At 35.4% G+C, this 17,500-nt stretch overlaps 1 protein-coding gene across 9 annotated transcripts in view; it reads right to left on the reverse strand.

Moving 5' to 3' along the window:
• The window catches only part of LOC135223820 (mucin-2-like), a 503,176-nt gene that overhangs the window by 465,094 nt on the left and 20,582 nt on the right, over positions 1–17,500 (reverse strand). Inside the window, exon 1 of one of the 9 annotated variants that reach the window (XM_064262662.1) lies at positions 13,170–13,481. The exons of the other annotated variants lie outside the window; for them this stretch is intronic. Within the exon in view, the coding sequence (XP_064118732.1) occupies positions 13,170–13,250 (81 nt within the window). The 5' untranslated portion in view covers positions 13,251–13,481. Of the gene's footprint in view, positions 1–13,169; positions 13,482–17,500 lie in introns of those variants that run through there. 9 annotated transcript variants of the gene reach the window in all.

The following is a 17,500-nucleotide window of genomic DNA, read 5'->3' on the forward strand; positions in this document are numbered from 1 at the left end:
GATTCAAATTTATCAGAGTTAAATACCATCCTATTTACCTCTGCCCAATCATATACTTTGTTAAGGTCTCTTTGTAGAGCGTTCCTATCTTCATCACAAGTAATTTCTCTACTTATTCTTGTGTCATCAGCGAAACTACTCACTACCGAATCCTTAACATTACTGTCTATGTCTTCAATCATAATAACAACAATATTGCAGCTAGCACCGTACCTTGGTGGCACACCGGATATTACCTTGGTTTCATCCGATTTCTCATCGTTTGCAATAACTATCTGTTTTCTGTTGTGTAAAAATTCTTTTAACCATCTTCTACTTTATCTACTATATTGTGTTTTCTAATTTTCTTTGCTAATATATTATGGTCTACTTTTGTCAAAAGCTTTGCAAAGTCTCGATAAACCACATCTGTTTCATTTCCGCTTTTCATATTTTTGAATATGTTCTCACGGTGGACTAACAGTTGGGTTTGTGTACTTTTCCGGGTACGAAACCGTGTTGTCCTATAATTAAACAAATTTATTTTTTATTAAATGTTTCATAATATTTTTCTTCATTACCCTTTCATACACTTTCATAATATGTGATGTTAGACTCACAGGCCTATAATTACTTGCCTCTAGTCTTGATCCACTTTTGAAAGTAGGGTGATATATGCTATTTGTGCTCATCATAAATCTTGCCTGTATCTACACTTTGTCTTAATAATATTGCAAGTGGCTTTGCGATAGAATGAACTACTTTCTTTAACAAAATAGCAGGGACTCCATCCGGCCCTGCAGCAGCTCCATTTTTAATTTCATTAATTGCCTGCACAAATATCAGCTTCATTAATTTCTATGTCATCTAAATATTCACTATTTTCGTCCCTTACTTCTATATCATTATCTTCATTATCTATTCTAGGGGTGAATTCTCTCTTATATCGTTCTGCCAGTATGTTGCAAATTTCCTTTTTTTTCATTCGTTAATCTCCCTTCAATTCTCAGAGGGCCTATTTCTATTCTTCTTTATTCATCTTCTTCGCTTATGAGTATAATAGTTTGGGGTTTTGCTTGATATTTAATAGGGTTTTTTCCTTCCAACGTCCCAGTGTTTTTCATTTTCTTTTGATTGTATAATCTTTTGTTCTGCATTTTCTATCTTACTTTTTAGTTCTATAACTTGTTCCATGGCATTTTTTTCTTTTTGACAAGACCTTTTTTCCACTTTCTGATTTTCTGGAACAAGATCCTTCTGTCTCTTGGTATGCATGAATGATGTTTACTTTTCTTCTTCGGTATATATTTTCCACTATTTCCTCCAATATTTTATATAATATCTCCGTATTTACCCTTATGTCATCACTTACGAAAATGTTATCCAATCTTTGTTTAGTTCTTCATTAATTTCTGACCATTTTATATTTTTACTGTAGAAGTTGTATTTTCCATATCCTTCCCACTTTTTCATTTCTTGTCTTATCTCTATTTTCACTTGCTTTGGAATGAACTGTTAATTCTATGACATTATGATCTGAAATACTCGCATTAAAAACTATTATTTCTTTAACATAATTCATCTCGTTCACAAATACTAAGGTCTAAAGTATTTTCCTTTTTTGTTGGCAGGTGATTTATTTGTTGAATGTTGTATTCTAGTAGCATATCTAATAGCTTTTCAAATTGCCTCTTATCTTCCTGCACTACTATTACTCCCTTTTATATATGTATAAGTACAACCACAGTCTCCTATTCGTTCTTTTCCATTCTACGAAAGGAAAGTTGAAGTCACCAGATAGGGAGAATAGCTCCAGTCCTTGTGATTTCTACATATATCATCCAATTTTTCAATTATTAAGTCAAACTCTTTAGTATTAGGAGGTCTATATATTACTATGTCATCATTTTTCAGATTCAAATTCTACCGCTATTAGTTCACATTCTGAGTTACTATATTTCTCATATATTTTTCCTTGTTTTTTGTCTTTCCCATATATTGCGGTTCCCCCTTGATTCCTATTTTTTTCTATCTGATCTATAAGTTTGGAACCCTTTTATTTGATCATCATTCCCAGTCTCTTGGGAATACCAGGTTTCACTTATATTCATTATATCTATTTTCTTTTCATTTTGGGTTAGTTCTCCTAAGTACTCTATTTTTCTTTTTGAGTTACTCGTAACTAAACCCTGCGCATTCATCACTATGGATGTTTTGTGTGTTTTCCTCCTTCATTTAATATTGGTAGTAATAAGGATTTTCCCATGTCTCTTTTCCTGTTCTGGTATTTTGTTCTTTTTTTATTTCATTTCCAGAAATTCTGACATTAAAAATCCAACTTTTCCATAATATTTGATCTTCCTTCATCATAATTATTCATTTTGTGTCTGAATCTGCAATTTTCCTCCATTTCTGCAATATCCTCTTGCATAATAAAATACAGTTATTATCTCTTGAGTAGAATTTCGGAGCTGATGCTTTGAAATTTTTGTGACACCTCTGTATCTCATGGTGGTTTGCTTTTCTCTTTTACCTGATATTCGTTGATTTCTCTCTTATTTGTTTCTTTCTTTATTTTGGATTTTATTACTTGGTTGGTTATTTATTTGATTATGATTCATGGCTACAGGGGGTGCATATATTTGCATTTTTTGTCGAACTTACATCCTTTCCTTCTTTTAGGTTTTTACATATTTTTGGATGCAGATCTCTGCAATCATCCCCATATCCATCTAAGTATGCACATTTACCATATATTTCATAGTTTTGACATATCTTAGGATGTTTGTAGTAACATCTTTCTCCAAATCTGCAATTCCCTCTTTTCAAAGGTTGCAGATTTTGTCTTTCTTGTCTTGTCTATTTTTTCCTCTTTCCCGTCATTGTGTAGATCTGGGTAGAGCCTCTTCGGGATTTGCTTTCTGTTGTCATATCGTAATTTATTTCTTCGTAGGTATGCTGCTTTATTGCCTCATATGTAGTATCAATGAGTATCTCTGCATCCATACTTTTATCTTGTTCTTTGTTTTCCTTATTTTTTCTGTCATTCATTTTTGTTTACTTCTCTTCCGTTTTCCTCTTCTTTTTCTTCTTCTTCTTCCTCTTCTTCTTCATCCTCAACTATTTGTACATTCAATCTTGATTTAATAACATTGTCTATCCATGATAGACATGTTGAACAAAAAATTCTTGTATCTTTTCTCAAATCTTGCATTACCTCAGCACACTGTGGATGGGTCGGAATGTTGCATGCAGCACCATTTCTGATTAGGTTTTTGTGGATTGACTATGCTATACCAAACCTTACACAGTTTGCATGCTTTTGGCATTCTTTTTCCTAATGCATCAATTAGGATATTCACAAGATTCACCTTATTCATTTTCTTTGTCGGAATATGTTGGTTTTATGTATATTTTCTTTATGAGCTCTTGACCACTTGGATTTTATTTGGAACTTCTTCAATTATTTCAAGATGTTTTTCATTAGATTTGTTCCAGTTTGAAGGATTATATCCTTCTAATATATCTATGAATGCTTTTGTATCTTTTTGGTTGGTTAGGACTGTTGACTGATTTGCATAGATGAGAAATGCCAGTTCCCTTCCTGCTACCTCATCGTATTGCGAATCCGCCAAGCAAGCTAAATTACGCCACCTCTTCCCACAGTTTGGAACTTACTGCCATCTTGTTTCTGATTTCAGTATTACAACTACTTAGAAGACGCTTTATTCTACTATTTTCACACTAATCTTATCACCGATAGTTCACGAACACTTCTAGATATTTCGCAAATTCTAGTCGTATGTTAAACTTGTGATATCTGTTGATTAATCTGACTTCATTCACGCGGGTACGTCTCACCAAGCAAGTGGCTACTACTGGAGAGAGAGAGGAGAGAGAGAGTGAGAGAGAGAGACGAGAGAGAGAGGAGAGAGAGAGCTTTTCCCATAAGGAGTTTTCCAGGAGCACGTAGACCTGAAGAGAGAGAGAGAAGATGAGAGAGAGAGAGAGAGAGCTTTCCCATAAGGAGTTTCCAGGAGCACGTAGACCTGGAGAGAGAGAGAGAGAGAGAGAGAGCTTTTCCCATAAGGAGTTTCCAGGAGTACGTAGACCTGGAGAGAGAGAGAGAGAGAGAGAAGAGAGAGAGAGAGAGAGAGAGAGAGAGCTTTGCCCATAAGGAGTTTCCAGGAGCACGCAGACCTGGGACCTTACCTTACAGACCTTACATCTTGTTCGGGTTGCCCCAGGTCCCTCAGTGTGAGGCACCTCTAATGTCTACCAGAGAGTTGCTAGTACATCTTTCCGGTATATTTTGCATCTTCCAATCTTGGATGGTCTGGATGCAGTTTAGATATTTGTCGAGCTTTATTCTTAAACACATCTACGCTCACTCCTGATATATTCCTCAGATGAGCTGGCAACGCATTGAATAGACGCTGCATTATCGATGCTGGTGCGTAGTGGATTAATGTCCTGTGTGCTTTCCTTATTTTTCCTGTATAGTTTTGGGGCACTATTAATCTACTCTGCTTGCTCTTTCTGATATTTTTTAGTTCCATGGTATTTTCTGCTATTCCTTCTATCTGTTTCCATGCCTGAATTATCATGTAGCGTTCTCTTCTCCTTTCTAGACTATATAATTTTAAGAACTGTAGTCTTCCCTTAGTAGTCAAGGTCTTTAACTTCTTCTATTCTAGCTGTAAAGGACCTTTGTACACTCTCTATTTGTGCAATATCCTTTTGATAGTGTGGGTACCATATCATATTGCAATATTCAAGTGGACTACGAACATATGTTTTATAAAGCATAATCATGTGTTCAGCTTTTCTTGTTTTGAAGTGCCGTAACAACATTCCCATTTTTTGCTTTACATTTTGCCAACAGAGTTGCTATTTGATCATTGCATAACATGTTCCATATCATCACACCAGGTCTTTAACTGCTTCCTTATTTGTGATTGTCTCATTATTAGGTCCCTTATATGCATATAGCTTTCTTTCTCTGTCTCCATAATTTATTTGATTCAAATTTATCAGAGTTAAATACCATCCTATTTACCTCTGCCCAATCATATACTTGTTAAGGTCTCTTTGTAGAGCGTTCCTATCTTCATCACAAGTAATTTCTCTACTTATTCTTGTGTCATCTGCGAAACTACTCACTACCGAATCCTTAACATTATTGTCTATGTCTTCAATCATATAACAAACAGTATTGCAGCTAACACCGTACCTTGCGGCACACCGGATATTACCTTGGCTTCATCCGATTTCTCGTCGTTTTGCAATAACTATCTGTTTTCTGTTGTGTAAAAATTCTTTTAAAACCACCATCTTCCTACTTTATCCACGATATTGTGTTTTCTAATTTTCTTCGCTAATATATTATGGTCTACTTTATCAAAAGCTTTTGCAAAGTTTAAATAAACCACATCTGTTTCATTTCCGCTTTTCATATTTTTGAATATGTTCTCACGGTGGACTAACAGTTGGGTTTGTGTACTTTTTTTGTTTTTCCGTACGAAACCATGTTGTCCTTTATTAAAACATTATTTTTTATTAAATGTTTCATATATTTTTCTTCATTACCCTTTCATACACTTTCATAATATGTGATGTTAGACTCACAGGCCTATAATTACTTGCCTCTAGTCTTGATCCACTTTTGAAAGTAGGGGTGATATATGCTAATTTGTGCTCATCATAAATCTTGCCTGTATCTACACTTTGTCTTAATAATATTGCAAGTGGCTTTGCGATAGAATGAACTACTTTCTTTAACAAAATAGCAGGAATTCCATCAGGCCCTGCAGCAGCTCCTTTTTATTTTTAATTTCATTAATGCCTGCACAATATCAGCTTCATTATATCTATGTCAGCTAAATATTCACTATTTTCATCCCTTACTTCTATATCATTATCTTCATTATCTATTCTAGGGGTGAATTCTCTCTTATATCGTTCTGCAAGTATGTTGCAAATTTCCTTTTTTTCATTCGTTAATCTCCCTTCAATTCTTAGAGGGCCTATTTCTATTCTTCTTTTATTCATCTTCTTCGCATATGAGTATAATAGTTTGGGATTTTGCTTGATATTTAATAGGGTTTTTTCTTCCAAGTCCCGTTTTTCATTTTCTTTTGATTGTATAATCTTTTATTCTGCATTTTCTATCTTACTTTATAGTTCTATAACTTTCCATGCATTTTTTTTTTTTTGCTAGACCTTTTTTCCACTTTCTGATTTTCTGGAACAAGATCCTTCTGTCTCTTGGTATGCATGACTGATGTTTACTTTTCTTCTTCGGTATATATTTATCCACTATTTTCTCTAATATTTTATATAATATCTCCGTATTTACCTTTATGTCATCCACTTACGAAAATATTATCCCAATCTTTGTTTAATTCTTCATTTATTTCTGACCATTTTATATTTTTACTGTAGAAGTTGTATTTTCCATATCCTTCCCACTTTTTCATTTCTTGCTTATCTCTGTTTTCACTTGCTTTGGAATGGACTGTTAATTCTATGACATTATGGTCTGAAATACTCGCATTATAAACTATTATTTCTTTAACATAATTCATCTCGTTCACAAATACTAGGTCTAAAGTATTTTCCTTTCTTGTTGGCAGGTGATTTATTTGTTGAATGTTGTATTCTAGTAGCATATCTAATAGCTTTTCGAATTGCCTCTTATCTTCTGCACTACTATTACTCTCTTTTTTATATGTTATAAAAAAAAAAAAAAGAGTCAATAGTAGTGCAGAAGATAAGAGGCAATTCGAAAAGCTATTCGAATATGCTACTAGAATACAACATTCAAACAAATAAATCACCTGCCAACAAGAAAGGAAAATACTTTAGACCTAGTATTTGTGAACGAGATGAATTATTTTAAAAGTAAAGAAATAATAGTTTATAATGCGAGTATTTCAGACCATAATGTCATAGAATTAACAGTCCATTCCAAAGCAAGTGAAAACAGAGATAAGCAAGAAATGAAAAAGTGGGAAGGATATGGAAAATACAACTTCTACAGTAAAAATATAAAATGGTCAGAAATAAATGTAGAATTAAACAAAGATTGGATAATATTTCGTAAGTGATGACATAAAGGTAAATACGGAGATATTATATAAATATTAGAGAAAATAGTGATAAATATATACCGAAGAAAAAAAAAAAAGAAAAGTAAACATCAGTCATGCATACCAGAGACAGAAGGATCTTGTTCCAGAAAATCAGAAAGTGGAAAAAAGGTCTAGCAAAAAAAAAAATGCATGGAAAGTTTATAGAACTAAAAAGTAAGATAGAAAATGCAGAACAAAGAGAGAGAGAGAGAGAGAGAGAGAGAGAGAGAGAGAGAGCTTTTCCCATAAGGAGTTTCCAGGGAGCACGCAGACCTGGAGAGAGAGAGAGAGAGAGCTTTTCCCATAAGGAGTTTCCAGGAGCACGCAGACCTGGAGAGAGAGAGAGAGAGAGAGAGAGAGAGAGAGAGAGAGAGAGCTTTTCCCATAAGGAGTTTCCAGGAGCACGTAGACCTGGAGAGAGAGAGAGAGAGAGAGAGAGAGAAGAGAGAGCTTTCCCATATGGAGTTTCCAGGAGCACGTAGACCTGGAGAGAGAGAGAGAGAGAGAGAGAGAGAAGAGAGAGAGAGAGAGAGCGTTTTCCCATAAGGAGTTTCCAGGAGCACGTAGACCTGGAGAGAGAGAGAGAGAGAATTACAAAACACCTCCTGCCTGATACTGTACACGTCATGAAAAGATTACAAGCTGGAACTCCACGCCACTCAGAAGTCAGAGGCGCGTTAAATACCTACTCATTATCTCTCTCTCTCTCTCTCTCTCTCTCTCTCTCTCTCTCTCACTGAGGGACCGGGGGCAACCCGAACAAGAAAGTAAGTCTGTAAGGTAAGGTAAGGATTGTCAGTTCCGGATTTCTGCCAATATCGTCTTTTGAAGTTCACGAATTCTCTCTTCATTTGAGGTCAATCTGAATTTTCGTGTTCTCCTTATTTTCAATTTTGTGAACCTTCTATTCTATTTGATATAATTGCATGCATATATATATATATATATATATATATATATATATATATATATATATATATATACAGTATATGTATGTGTGTATATTATATATATATATATATATAGATATATTTATATATATATATATATAAATAGTATAGTATAACTGAATCACGAAGTTAGGAACGTGATAAATCCATAAATAAAGATGGAATTCTTTGAAAAAACGCTACTTACCTAATATCATTTATATTCCTGAAAAGTGGTATCGTTATGTTGATGATATTTTAGCTGTTCTGCCTGTCGGTATTGATGTAAATGATTTACTCTCTAAATTAAATAACCAGGTACCATCGATTAAGTTTTACTCTAGAATTAGAAAAAGACAATTGCCTCCCTTTCTTAGATGTTTTGATACATAGAGAAACCATTTCAATGTAAATTCAGTATTTATAGGAAACCGACTAACAACTTAACTTATGTTCATTTCTTCTCAGGCCACCATCTTAACATAAAAATACAAATTTTTTCTTCTTTTTTTACGAGCATTGCGCATTGTCAGTCCACAATATTTTGATCAAGAAATTGAATACATAAGAAAAATAGGGAAAAATTTATGCTAACCTTCACATATATTAGATATTTGTTATAATAAGCCCACAAAAAGTTTTTATAGTGTAAGTAACAAGCAGAAAGAAAATTCTAAGAACATTCTCAGTTTGCCTTATTTTAACGGATTGAAACCATTAAATCATTGTTTAAAAAGCTTTTAATGTCAACCTTGTTTTTTCCTATAATAACACACTAAAAGGAATGTTAATAAAAAAATGGCCCCAGAGAAAGAAACAACAACATAATATATAAAATTCCAAGTATAGATTGTCCCTCATTTTATCTACGGAAGTCTAGTTAACAAGGGCCTAGAAGTAAGGCTAATCCAGCATAAATATTCCGTAAAACTGGGCAAACATCTATGCAATATTCATTCATTTAAGTGAAAACAACCACCGAATAAATTGGGTTGGTAGTTCAGTAATTGCAAGGTCAAGAGATGTCTTATCAAGAAATCTTTTAGAATCTGCTTTAATACAACTTACTTTTTATTGTAATTTCAATGTTAGTCGTGGCCTTTTTCAATTAGACCCTTGTATTTGTAACATGTTTAAGAATGAACTCAAAGATATAATTACAGACTTAAATCAAAATTAGTTGCCTTAGAGTTATCTTCGTTGTAACGTATGTCTGACATATATTGTGAATATGGTTTTGTTTACCATGTGTCTGGAATAGCTGTCACCTATAATCCTTTAATTGTCTTGTCTTTCGTATCTAGTATGATTGTCTTAAACTTTTAATTGCACCCATTGTTTATGCTTGTTTGGGAAGGTTACTCATCTTCCAGGTGTGTCGGATTCTAGGTACTAATCTCTTTATAATCCCTATCTGTCAGTTATACGAATCTTCTTGTATTGTCTTTTTCATCATGCAAGTCAGTTTCTGCTTAGTAAAGGACGTTTAACGTCGAAAGGTCTCGCAGATACTCCGTTTATTTTTCCTTTGTGGCATATATATATATATATATATATACTATATTATATATATATATATATATATATACTGGTATGTTTACTGGTCAAAAATCTGTGACGAAAGAATTCCATCTAATAAAAGGAGCCCATAAAAAAACACCAAAATATAGAGAGAAAAGAGAAAAGTACTATATTTCAGAGACTGCTGTCTCCCTCTTCAGGTATATGAATGAGAAAAGTTTACAGAAAAGGTGGTATTTATACCAAGAGATCCATCCACAGGTAAGCCAATTTAGGTCACCCCCGCTGATCATCTTCCTTTAATCTTCTTAAGCGTTGGTTGAATGAAAATCTTGTCGATCACATCGGAATTCCATGCTCCTTTTGAGATGTTCATCACCTGCCTCTCTTTTATTAAGGCCGATTCCATCATTTGACTCTTGTACCGGCAGTTGCTGCTATAAATCATACATGACAAATTCCAGTTTATTCTATGGTTATGTGCATTTATATGGTTGAAAATAGCTTGAGTTCTGTTGTCCATACCTACCTGACCATTTGTGTTGTATTAATCTCTGGGGAAGAGATTTTCCTGTAAATTACTTTTAAGCCTTGATGTAGATTCCCTATTTACAAAAGTACCAGTACAGGACGTTCTTCAGTTTTTGAGGTAAAAATTATCCCCTTATTCAGATCATTTCCCTTTGGCGCTTGACAAAATAATAAAGTTAGTTGAATTATGTGCATCTAATAATGTATTTTCATTCAGGGAATCATTCTATAAGCAAAAATTCGGGTGTAGTATGGGTAGTCCTTTAAGTCCTGTTTTAGCCAATCTGTACATGGAATACTTTAAAACTACAGTAATAAATGCAATAAAACCCAAAAACATGCTGTGGATGAGATATGTAGATGATATTCTAACATTTTGGGATAATAGGTGGGGCAATTTTAATGAATTCCTTTCTAAATTAAACGCATTAGTGCTCAGCGTTAAATTTAAAGTTGAATGGGAAACAGACAACAAAATTCCTTTTCTTGATGTTTTAATAATCAGAGACACGACAAAATACAAATTTACCATATACAGAAAACCAACTTTCTCACTTTCATACATTCACTACTTTAGCTATCACGACATTGCTATCAAGATAGGTGTAGCCAGCAACCTGTTCTTAAGAGCCTTACGAATTTGTTCCCCAGATTTCCTGGAAAAAGAATTTGAACTAATTCGTAAGCAACTTTCGTCTTTAAAGTACCCTGACCATATAATTGAGAAAGCAATCCACAAAGCAAACGTAATTTTCTACTGACCCCCTCAAGACAAGACCAGAGAGACATCCAACAATAAAATAAATATTCCTCACCTGGACAGGATTAAGACGGTGACTCAGGCCATCGGAAAATCTAACCCTTTTGTATTTACATACCCAAACACCTTGGCCAAATCCCTGATTAACGTCCAACAAAAGACATCCCCCAAGGACACCGGGGTTACGAAATCCCATGCCAGGACTGTGACCAATCTTACATCGGATTTACAGGAAAATCACTTCCCCAGAGATTAATACAACACAAACGGTCAGTTAGGTATGGACAACAGAACTCAGTTATTTTCAACCATATAAATGAACATAACCATAGAATAAACTGGAATTTGTCACGTATAATTTATAGCAGCAACTGCCGGTACAAGAGTCAAATGATGAAATTGGCCTTAGTAAAAGAGAGGCAGGTGATGAACATCTCAAAAGGAGCATGGAATTCAGATGTGATCGACAAGATTTTCATTCAACCAACGCTTAAGAAGATTAAAGAAGATGATCAGCGGGGGTAACCTAAATTGGCTTACCTGTGGATGGATCTCTTGGTATAAATACCACCTTTCTGTAAACTTTTCTCATTCATATACCGAAAGAGGGAGACAGCAGTCTCTGAAATATAGTACTTTTCTCTCTACATTTTGGTGTTTTTTTATGGGCTCCTTTTATTAGATACATTATATATATATACGTATTACTGTAAGATTTACCACGTCTCCTCAAAAAAAGGGATTTATTATACGTACTTTGTAATCCACACATCATAAATTAATGGGGATTTTCCTAAACGAGACAGAAAGACTTAAATACCGGATTTAGGTATTTCCGTGAAATTTGTTCCTCGTCTCGTCAGTAAAATATGATTGACAGATATTTATTTTCCGCATAAGGATGAGTCTAAATAGGTGATTATCAATTGGGATTGATTTCAACGGATTAACCTACCTAATAATAAGAGAATTTTAACATAAATGTACGTCAGCGACTCGACTCACAATATTCACGGAATCAATTATATTCTGAGATGTGGTATTGTTTACATTCGTCAGCGCCGGACAGAAATAGATGGAAACGGCTCATTCGAAACGGCGACCCCATATAAAAATGGGAACAAGCTGGGAAGAAGAAGATGATGTACAAGCACACACACACACACACATATATATATATATATATATATATCTATATATACTATATATATATATATATATATATATAAACATATATATATTATATATATAACTATATATATGTAATATATACATAAATATATGACCAACTAATTTATGTTCATTCACATTTCACGTGCAAAATAAAATTACAACCGAGATTTAGCCACGTACCGCAGAGACTTCGAAAAATCATAAAAAAAAAAAATTAAACTAATGGACTACTTTCGTTCATATCACAACAAGAGAAACAGTCAATTCTAGTGGTATACGACGGAGGGTAATTTCGTATTGCAGGCAAAAATTCAAGTATTTGAAAAGGGCTAAACTACACTTTTTAATTTTTTAACATTCACAAGTAAGACCAATTTAGGGTACCCATGTAACAATATTTCACGAGAACATACTTCAAATGTTTAAATACTTGTCAACTATATATACCTTCACGTCAAATATTAACGGAAAAAACATTTAGGCACCCAGTGGAATACATAAAAATAGGTTTTAAAAAAAGGCTAAATCTACTTAACTATATACAAGTTCACTTCTAAAAAATAAATTAAAAAACGTTCATATAGAGGGAATGGTTAGAAACACTTAAAAAAAGGCTAAATCTACTTAAATATATACACATTCAAGCAAAAAAAAAGTTATGAGAGAACATTCCAACATCCAGGGAAACAATTATATCCAAAACCTGGACCAAGTTCGGTTCGGGGTAACTTCCGGACAAAAATAACAAAATTGCTCTAAAGGCTAATCTACCTCATCTTCATTCACATTCACGTGTAAAAACACTAAACACATTCAGTAAAAACAAAAGATGATTACATTCAGTAAAAAGACAACCAGATTCGTGAACAATTGCATGGAGGAGGACCCCAAAAATTTGGATAGGGGTACCATCAGGTCAAAAACTGCTAAAAATTTCTCCAACAAGCTATAAGGTTAACCAGTCTACTTGCTACCCTCTCTCACATGAAGTCTTAACAATACACGAGGCACTGAGGGAGGAGATGGAGATGGAGGAATATCTACCCTTTTACCTTCGTGGACTACTACTACAGCAATCTAACAACGGAAAGATCTAACAAGGAACAGAGCTGTCTATCTAACAACAGCAGCAGGGTGACGTACCTGGAGCAGAACCCGCCCGTGAACTTCCAGGCAGAGAAGGGTGGGTCTGGGGCTTTGTCGAACAGAATTGGCTTGGGGCATCTTGAAGCATTTTTTTTTAAAAGCTCGGAGGCCTAGCGGAGGTCTTATTTACGTTTCTGTCTAGACCTTAGGACAGCTATTTTTCAGAGTACGCGTTACGTTCCTAGAGGCTTTTTTTTTTTTTAAAGGCTTAAGAGTCTCTCTCTTCACTGTCTGCTATCGGTTAGGTCAAAGTCAGCTTCTTCAGTTTTCTTACATAGCTGGGTATATAGTTCTCAGCCCCGCAGACCTGGTTACTGCAAGTTAAAATGATTTGGGATGTAGTTTTCGGGTACAAAAGGATGGTGAAGTTGTGAGTGGCTATAATTATTCGATTCCGGGTTTAGCATTTGGGTGTCTAACTAGCAAAGTAATATCTCAAACTCCCCAGGTGTTCCCTTAATAGCCGATTCTCTTCAGGGCGCCACTGGAACAACTGTAAATTGTTCCAAGTAACGTAAATCACCCTTCGTATGTCAAAGTTTAAAGTTTCCAACTGAAATCTGGGGAATTTTAACACTTTCACAAACACGGGGAGAAACCAGGATGGGGATGTTACTGCATTCACATACACAGGGGGAAACCAGGTGGGGAATAGTAACACATTCACATACACAGGGGGAAGCCAGGTGGAGAATTGTAACACATTCATAAAACACATGAAAACCAGTGGGGAATCGTAACGCAGTCCCAAACAAACAGGGGGAGAAGCAGGTGGGGAGAATGTAACAATTCACAAATACATGGGAAACCAAGTGGGGAATTGTAACACATTCACAAACACAGGGGGAAGCCAGGTGGGGAACTGTAACACATTAAAAAACACAAGGGATACCAGATTAGAAATGTTAAAACTTTCACAAACACAGGGGGAAACCAGATGGGGAATTGTAACACATCCACAAACACTGGGGAAACCAGCAGTGGAATTTTAACACATCCACGAACACAGGGATCCGGTAGACGGATAGTGCCATCAGTGCACCTCACGGGGTACACCGTAGACATTACGAAAGGAACTTTGCAGCGTCCCTTCGGCCCCCATCTCATTCCTTTTACTGTACCTCCATTCATATTATCTTCCTTCCATCTTGCAAACCACCCTCTCCTAACAATTGATTCACAGTGCAACTGCTTTGAGGTTTTCCTCCTGATAGACCCTTCAAACCTATACCTACTCTCAAATTTCCAGAGCTGAACGACATCATAGGTCCTATATTCTATATTCCATGTAAACAGGGGAGAGGACACTAGGTTGGGTGTATCTCAACGAACACAGGGGGGTGTGGGGGGGGGGGGGGGGGGAGACCAGCACTGTGTCACCATAAGTCACTGAGGTTTTGTACTGAAATGACAGACAGACAGAGACCCTGGGACCACCTCGAAAAAAATGAAAAAGATACACCAGAACTCGAATGGACCCCACCCCCCCGAAAACTCATCCCTTTTCACCAGATGGCAATTCAGCAGTCATCCCATCTATTTTGGCTCAGTTTTTTTTGTATTTTTAAAGCAGTTCTGCTAGGCTTTTCCTACTGTTTTTCCTCCTCCTGCTTTCCTTCTTCTGCTTCTGCCGCTGCCACTGCCGCTGCTGCTGGTGGTACTGCTACTGGTCTCCCTTATCGCTCCTGATAAATGATTCATTTCGACGTGAAATGACACCAGTCGCCAATTGTTAACGTCGTCTTCTGCCGCCTACGTCCGCCACGTTTATCTCTCTCTCTCTCTCTCTCGGTCTCTCCTCTGTCTTCCCCTCTCTCCTCTTCTCCAATCTCTCTTCTCTTCCGCTCTCGGGCCTTCTCTCTGAAATAAAATGATAACATCACTTATGAATCTCCTCTCTCTCTCTCTCTCGTCTCTTCTTCTCTCTCTCTCTCTTTCTCTCTCTCTCTCTCTCTCTCTCTCTCTGTGGAAGTAAGTTTAGTAGCAGTTACATAATGAATCTCTCTCTCTCTCTCTCTCTCTCTCCTCCTCTCCCTCGTTCTCTCTGGAAGTAAAGATGAGTAGCAGCCAATTACTAATGAATCTCTCTCTCTGCTCCTCTCCCTCTCTCGTCCTCCTCTCTCTCTCTCTCTCTCTCTCTCTCTCTCTGGAAATTAGAGAAGTGATTTACCTAATGAATCTCTCTCTCTCTCTCTCTGGAAATAAAATGAGTAACAGTCACTTAATGAATCTCTCTCTCTCTCTCTCTCGTCTCTCCTCATCCTCGTCTCCTCTCTCTCCTCTCTCTCTTCCTCTCTGTGGAGTAAGTTTAGTAGGGCAGTTACATAATGAATCTCTCTCTCTCTCTCTCTCTCTCTCTCTCTCTGGAAGTAAGATGAGTAGCAGTTACCTAATGAATCTCTCTCTTGAGTAGCAGTTACCTAATGAATCAACCTCCTCTCTTCTCTCTTCGCCTCTCATCTCTCTCATCTCTCTCTCTCTCCTTGCTCTCTCTACTCCTCTCTCTCTCTTCTCTGGAAATTAGAGAAGTGTTTACCTAATGATCTCTCTCCTCTCTTCTTCGTCTACTCTCAATCCCGCATTCTTCTCTCAACTCTCTCTCTCTCTCTCTCTCTCTGGAAATAAAATGGATACAGTCACTTAATGAATCTCTCTCTTCTCGTCTCTCTCTCTCTCTTTCTCTCTCTCTCTCTCTCTCTCTCAATCGAGGGAATTTCCTAGCAGACAACCAGTGAAAAGCCGCAAGATTTTCCATTGCCCGATATATTGCTGGAGTAAATTATGTAAATACTTTAAGGATCTTCCAAATAAAATCCAATATATGATCATTTAGATATTCCCAGATCAATTTGCTTGCTTTCGTGCTTGGATTCAACAAGATTCTCCAAGCGCATAATATATATATAGATGACCTTATAAAAACGAGAGTTTTTCTTTAAGTGGTACGATACACACGATTCAATTCGCGAGAACCCTGGCTGACACTTAAACGTAAACTGAAATGTAACAGTGATGTTAAAAGTGAATGTAATAATGTTCACGTTGCCGTAATATTAGTATCATTACTTTTTTTAATATCAATGTTATTCATATTTTTGTAATATATTAATAATTCTAGTTTTCGTAATATCAATATTAATCATGTTTTTAATATCAATACTATTGATGTTTTTAATATATATATATATATATATATATATATATATGTGTGTGTGTGTGTGTGTGTGTGTGTGTGTCTGTGTGTGTGTTTATTAAGAATCAAAGTCTCAGTTTGAAATACATGAGACAGAACTGACCCTTAAAAATAAGGGGTCTTATGCCAGCAGGGACTATTGCTCCTCAAGGAACCCCGAAAAAAAACTATATTAATAAAATAATGAGACTGAAAATTTTATATATATATATATATATATATATATATATATATATATATTATATATATATATATATATATATATATATATATATATATATGAACAGGATAGTTAACCTAACTTGAATGTAGAAAATTGACAGAAATGATTTAAACTAGTTTATACATTGCTTTATTATTATTATTATTAATTCTTATTATTAATTATTCTTATTATTATTTGTATTATTATTATTATTAATTATATTATATTACTGGAGAAACAAATCCACAGTTACGTAAATGTACATTATATATTTAAATTTTAAAACAGAAAAGAGATAGCTTTCGGGAATCTGTACGGTTCCCATCATTATTATTTCAGGACTTTCAGAAACCACAGTGATTATCGTCTAACAGAACAGAAATCCCTGGTAATATAGCATATAAATACGTAAATATGATTATGTTACGGTCCCTTTTTCAATATTTTTCACAGATATCAAAAACTATCAGCATCCAAAACTCAGGCGTTGACCCCGCCGGGTCAAACTGGGTCAGTTATAGTTGTCACCAATATTATGAATCATCAGCATCTATGATTTACGAGTAGGTGTTGACTCCGCTGGGTTAAACGGGGTCAAATATACTTGGCACCATTAACTCATCAGCATCTATAATGTACGAGTAGGTGTTGACCCCGCCTGGTTAAACTAGGTCAGTTATATTTGTCACCAATATCAACAATCATCATCATCTATAACGTATGAGTAGGTGTTGACCCCGCCGGGTCATACCTGGTCAAATATACATGTCACCATTATCAAGAATCATCAGCATCTATAATGTACAACAGGGTAAAATATAATTGTCACCAATATTAACTCTCAGCATCTATAATGTACGAGTAGGTGTTGACCCTACCGGGTCAGACTGGGTCAAATATACTTGTCTCTAATATCAAGAATCATCAGCA

The sequence above is a fragment of the Macrobrachium nipponense genome, chromosome 10 (assembly GCF_015104395.2).
Source record: "Macrobrachium nipponense isolate FS-2020 chromosome 10, ASM1510439v2, whole genome shotgun sequence".
In the NCBI taxonomy this organism is placed as follows: domain Eukaryota; kingdom Metazoa; phylum Arthropoda; class Malacostraca; order Decapoda; family Palaemonidae; genus Macrobrachium; species Macrobrachium nipponense.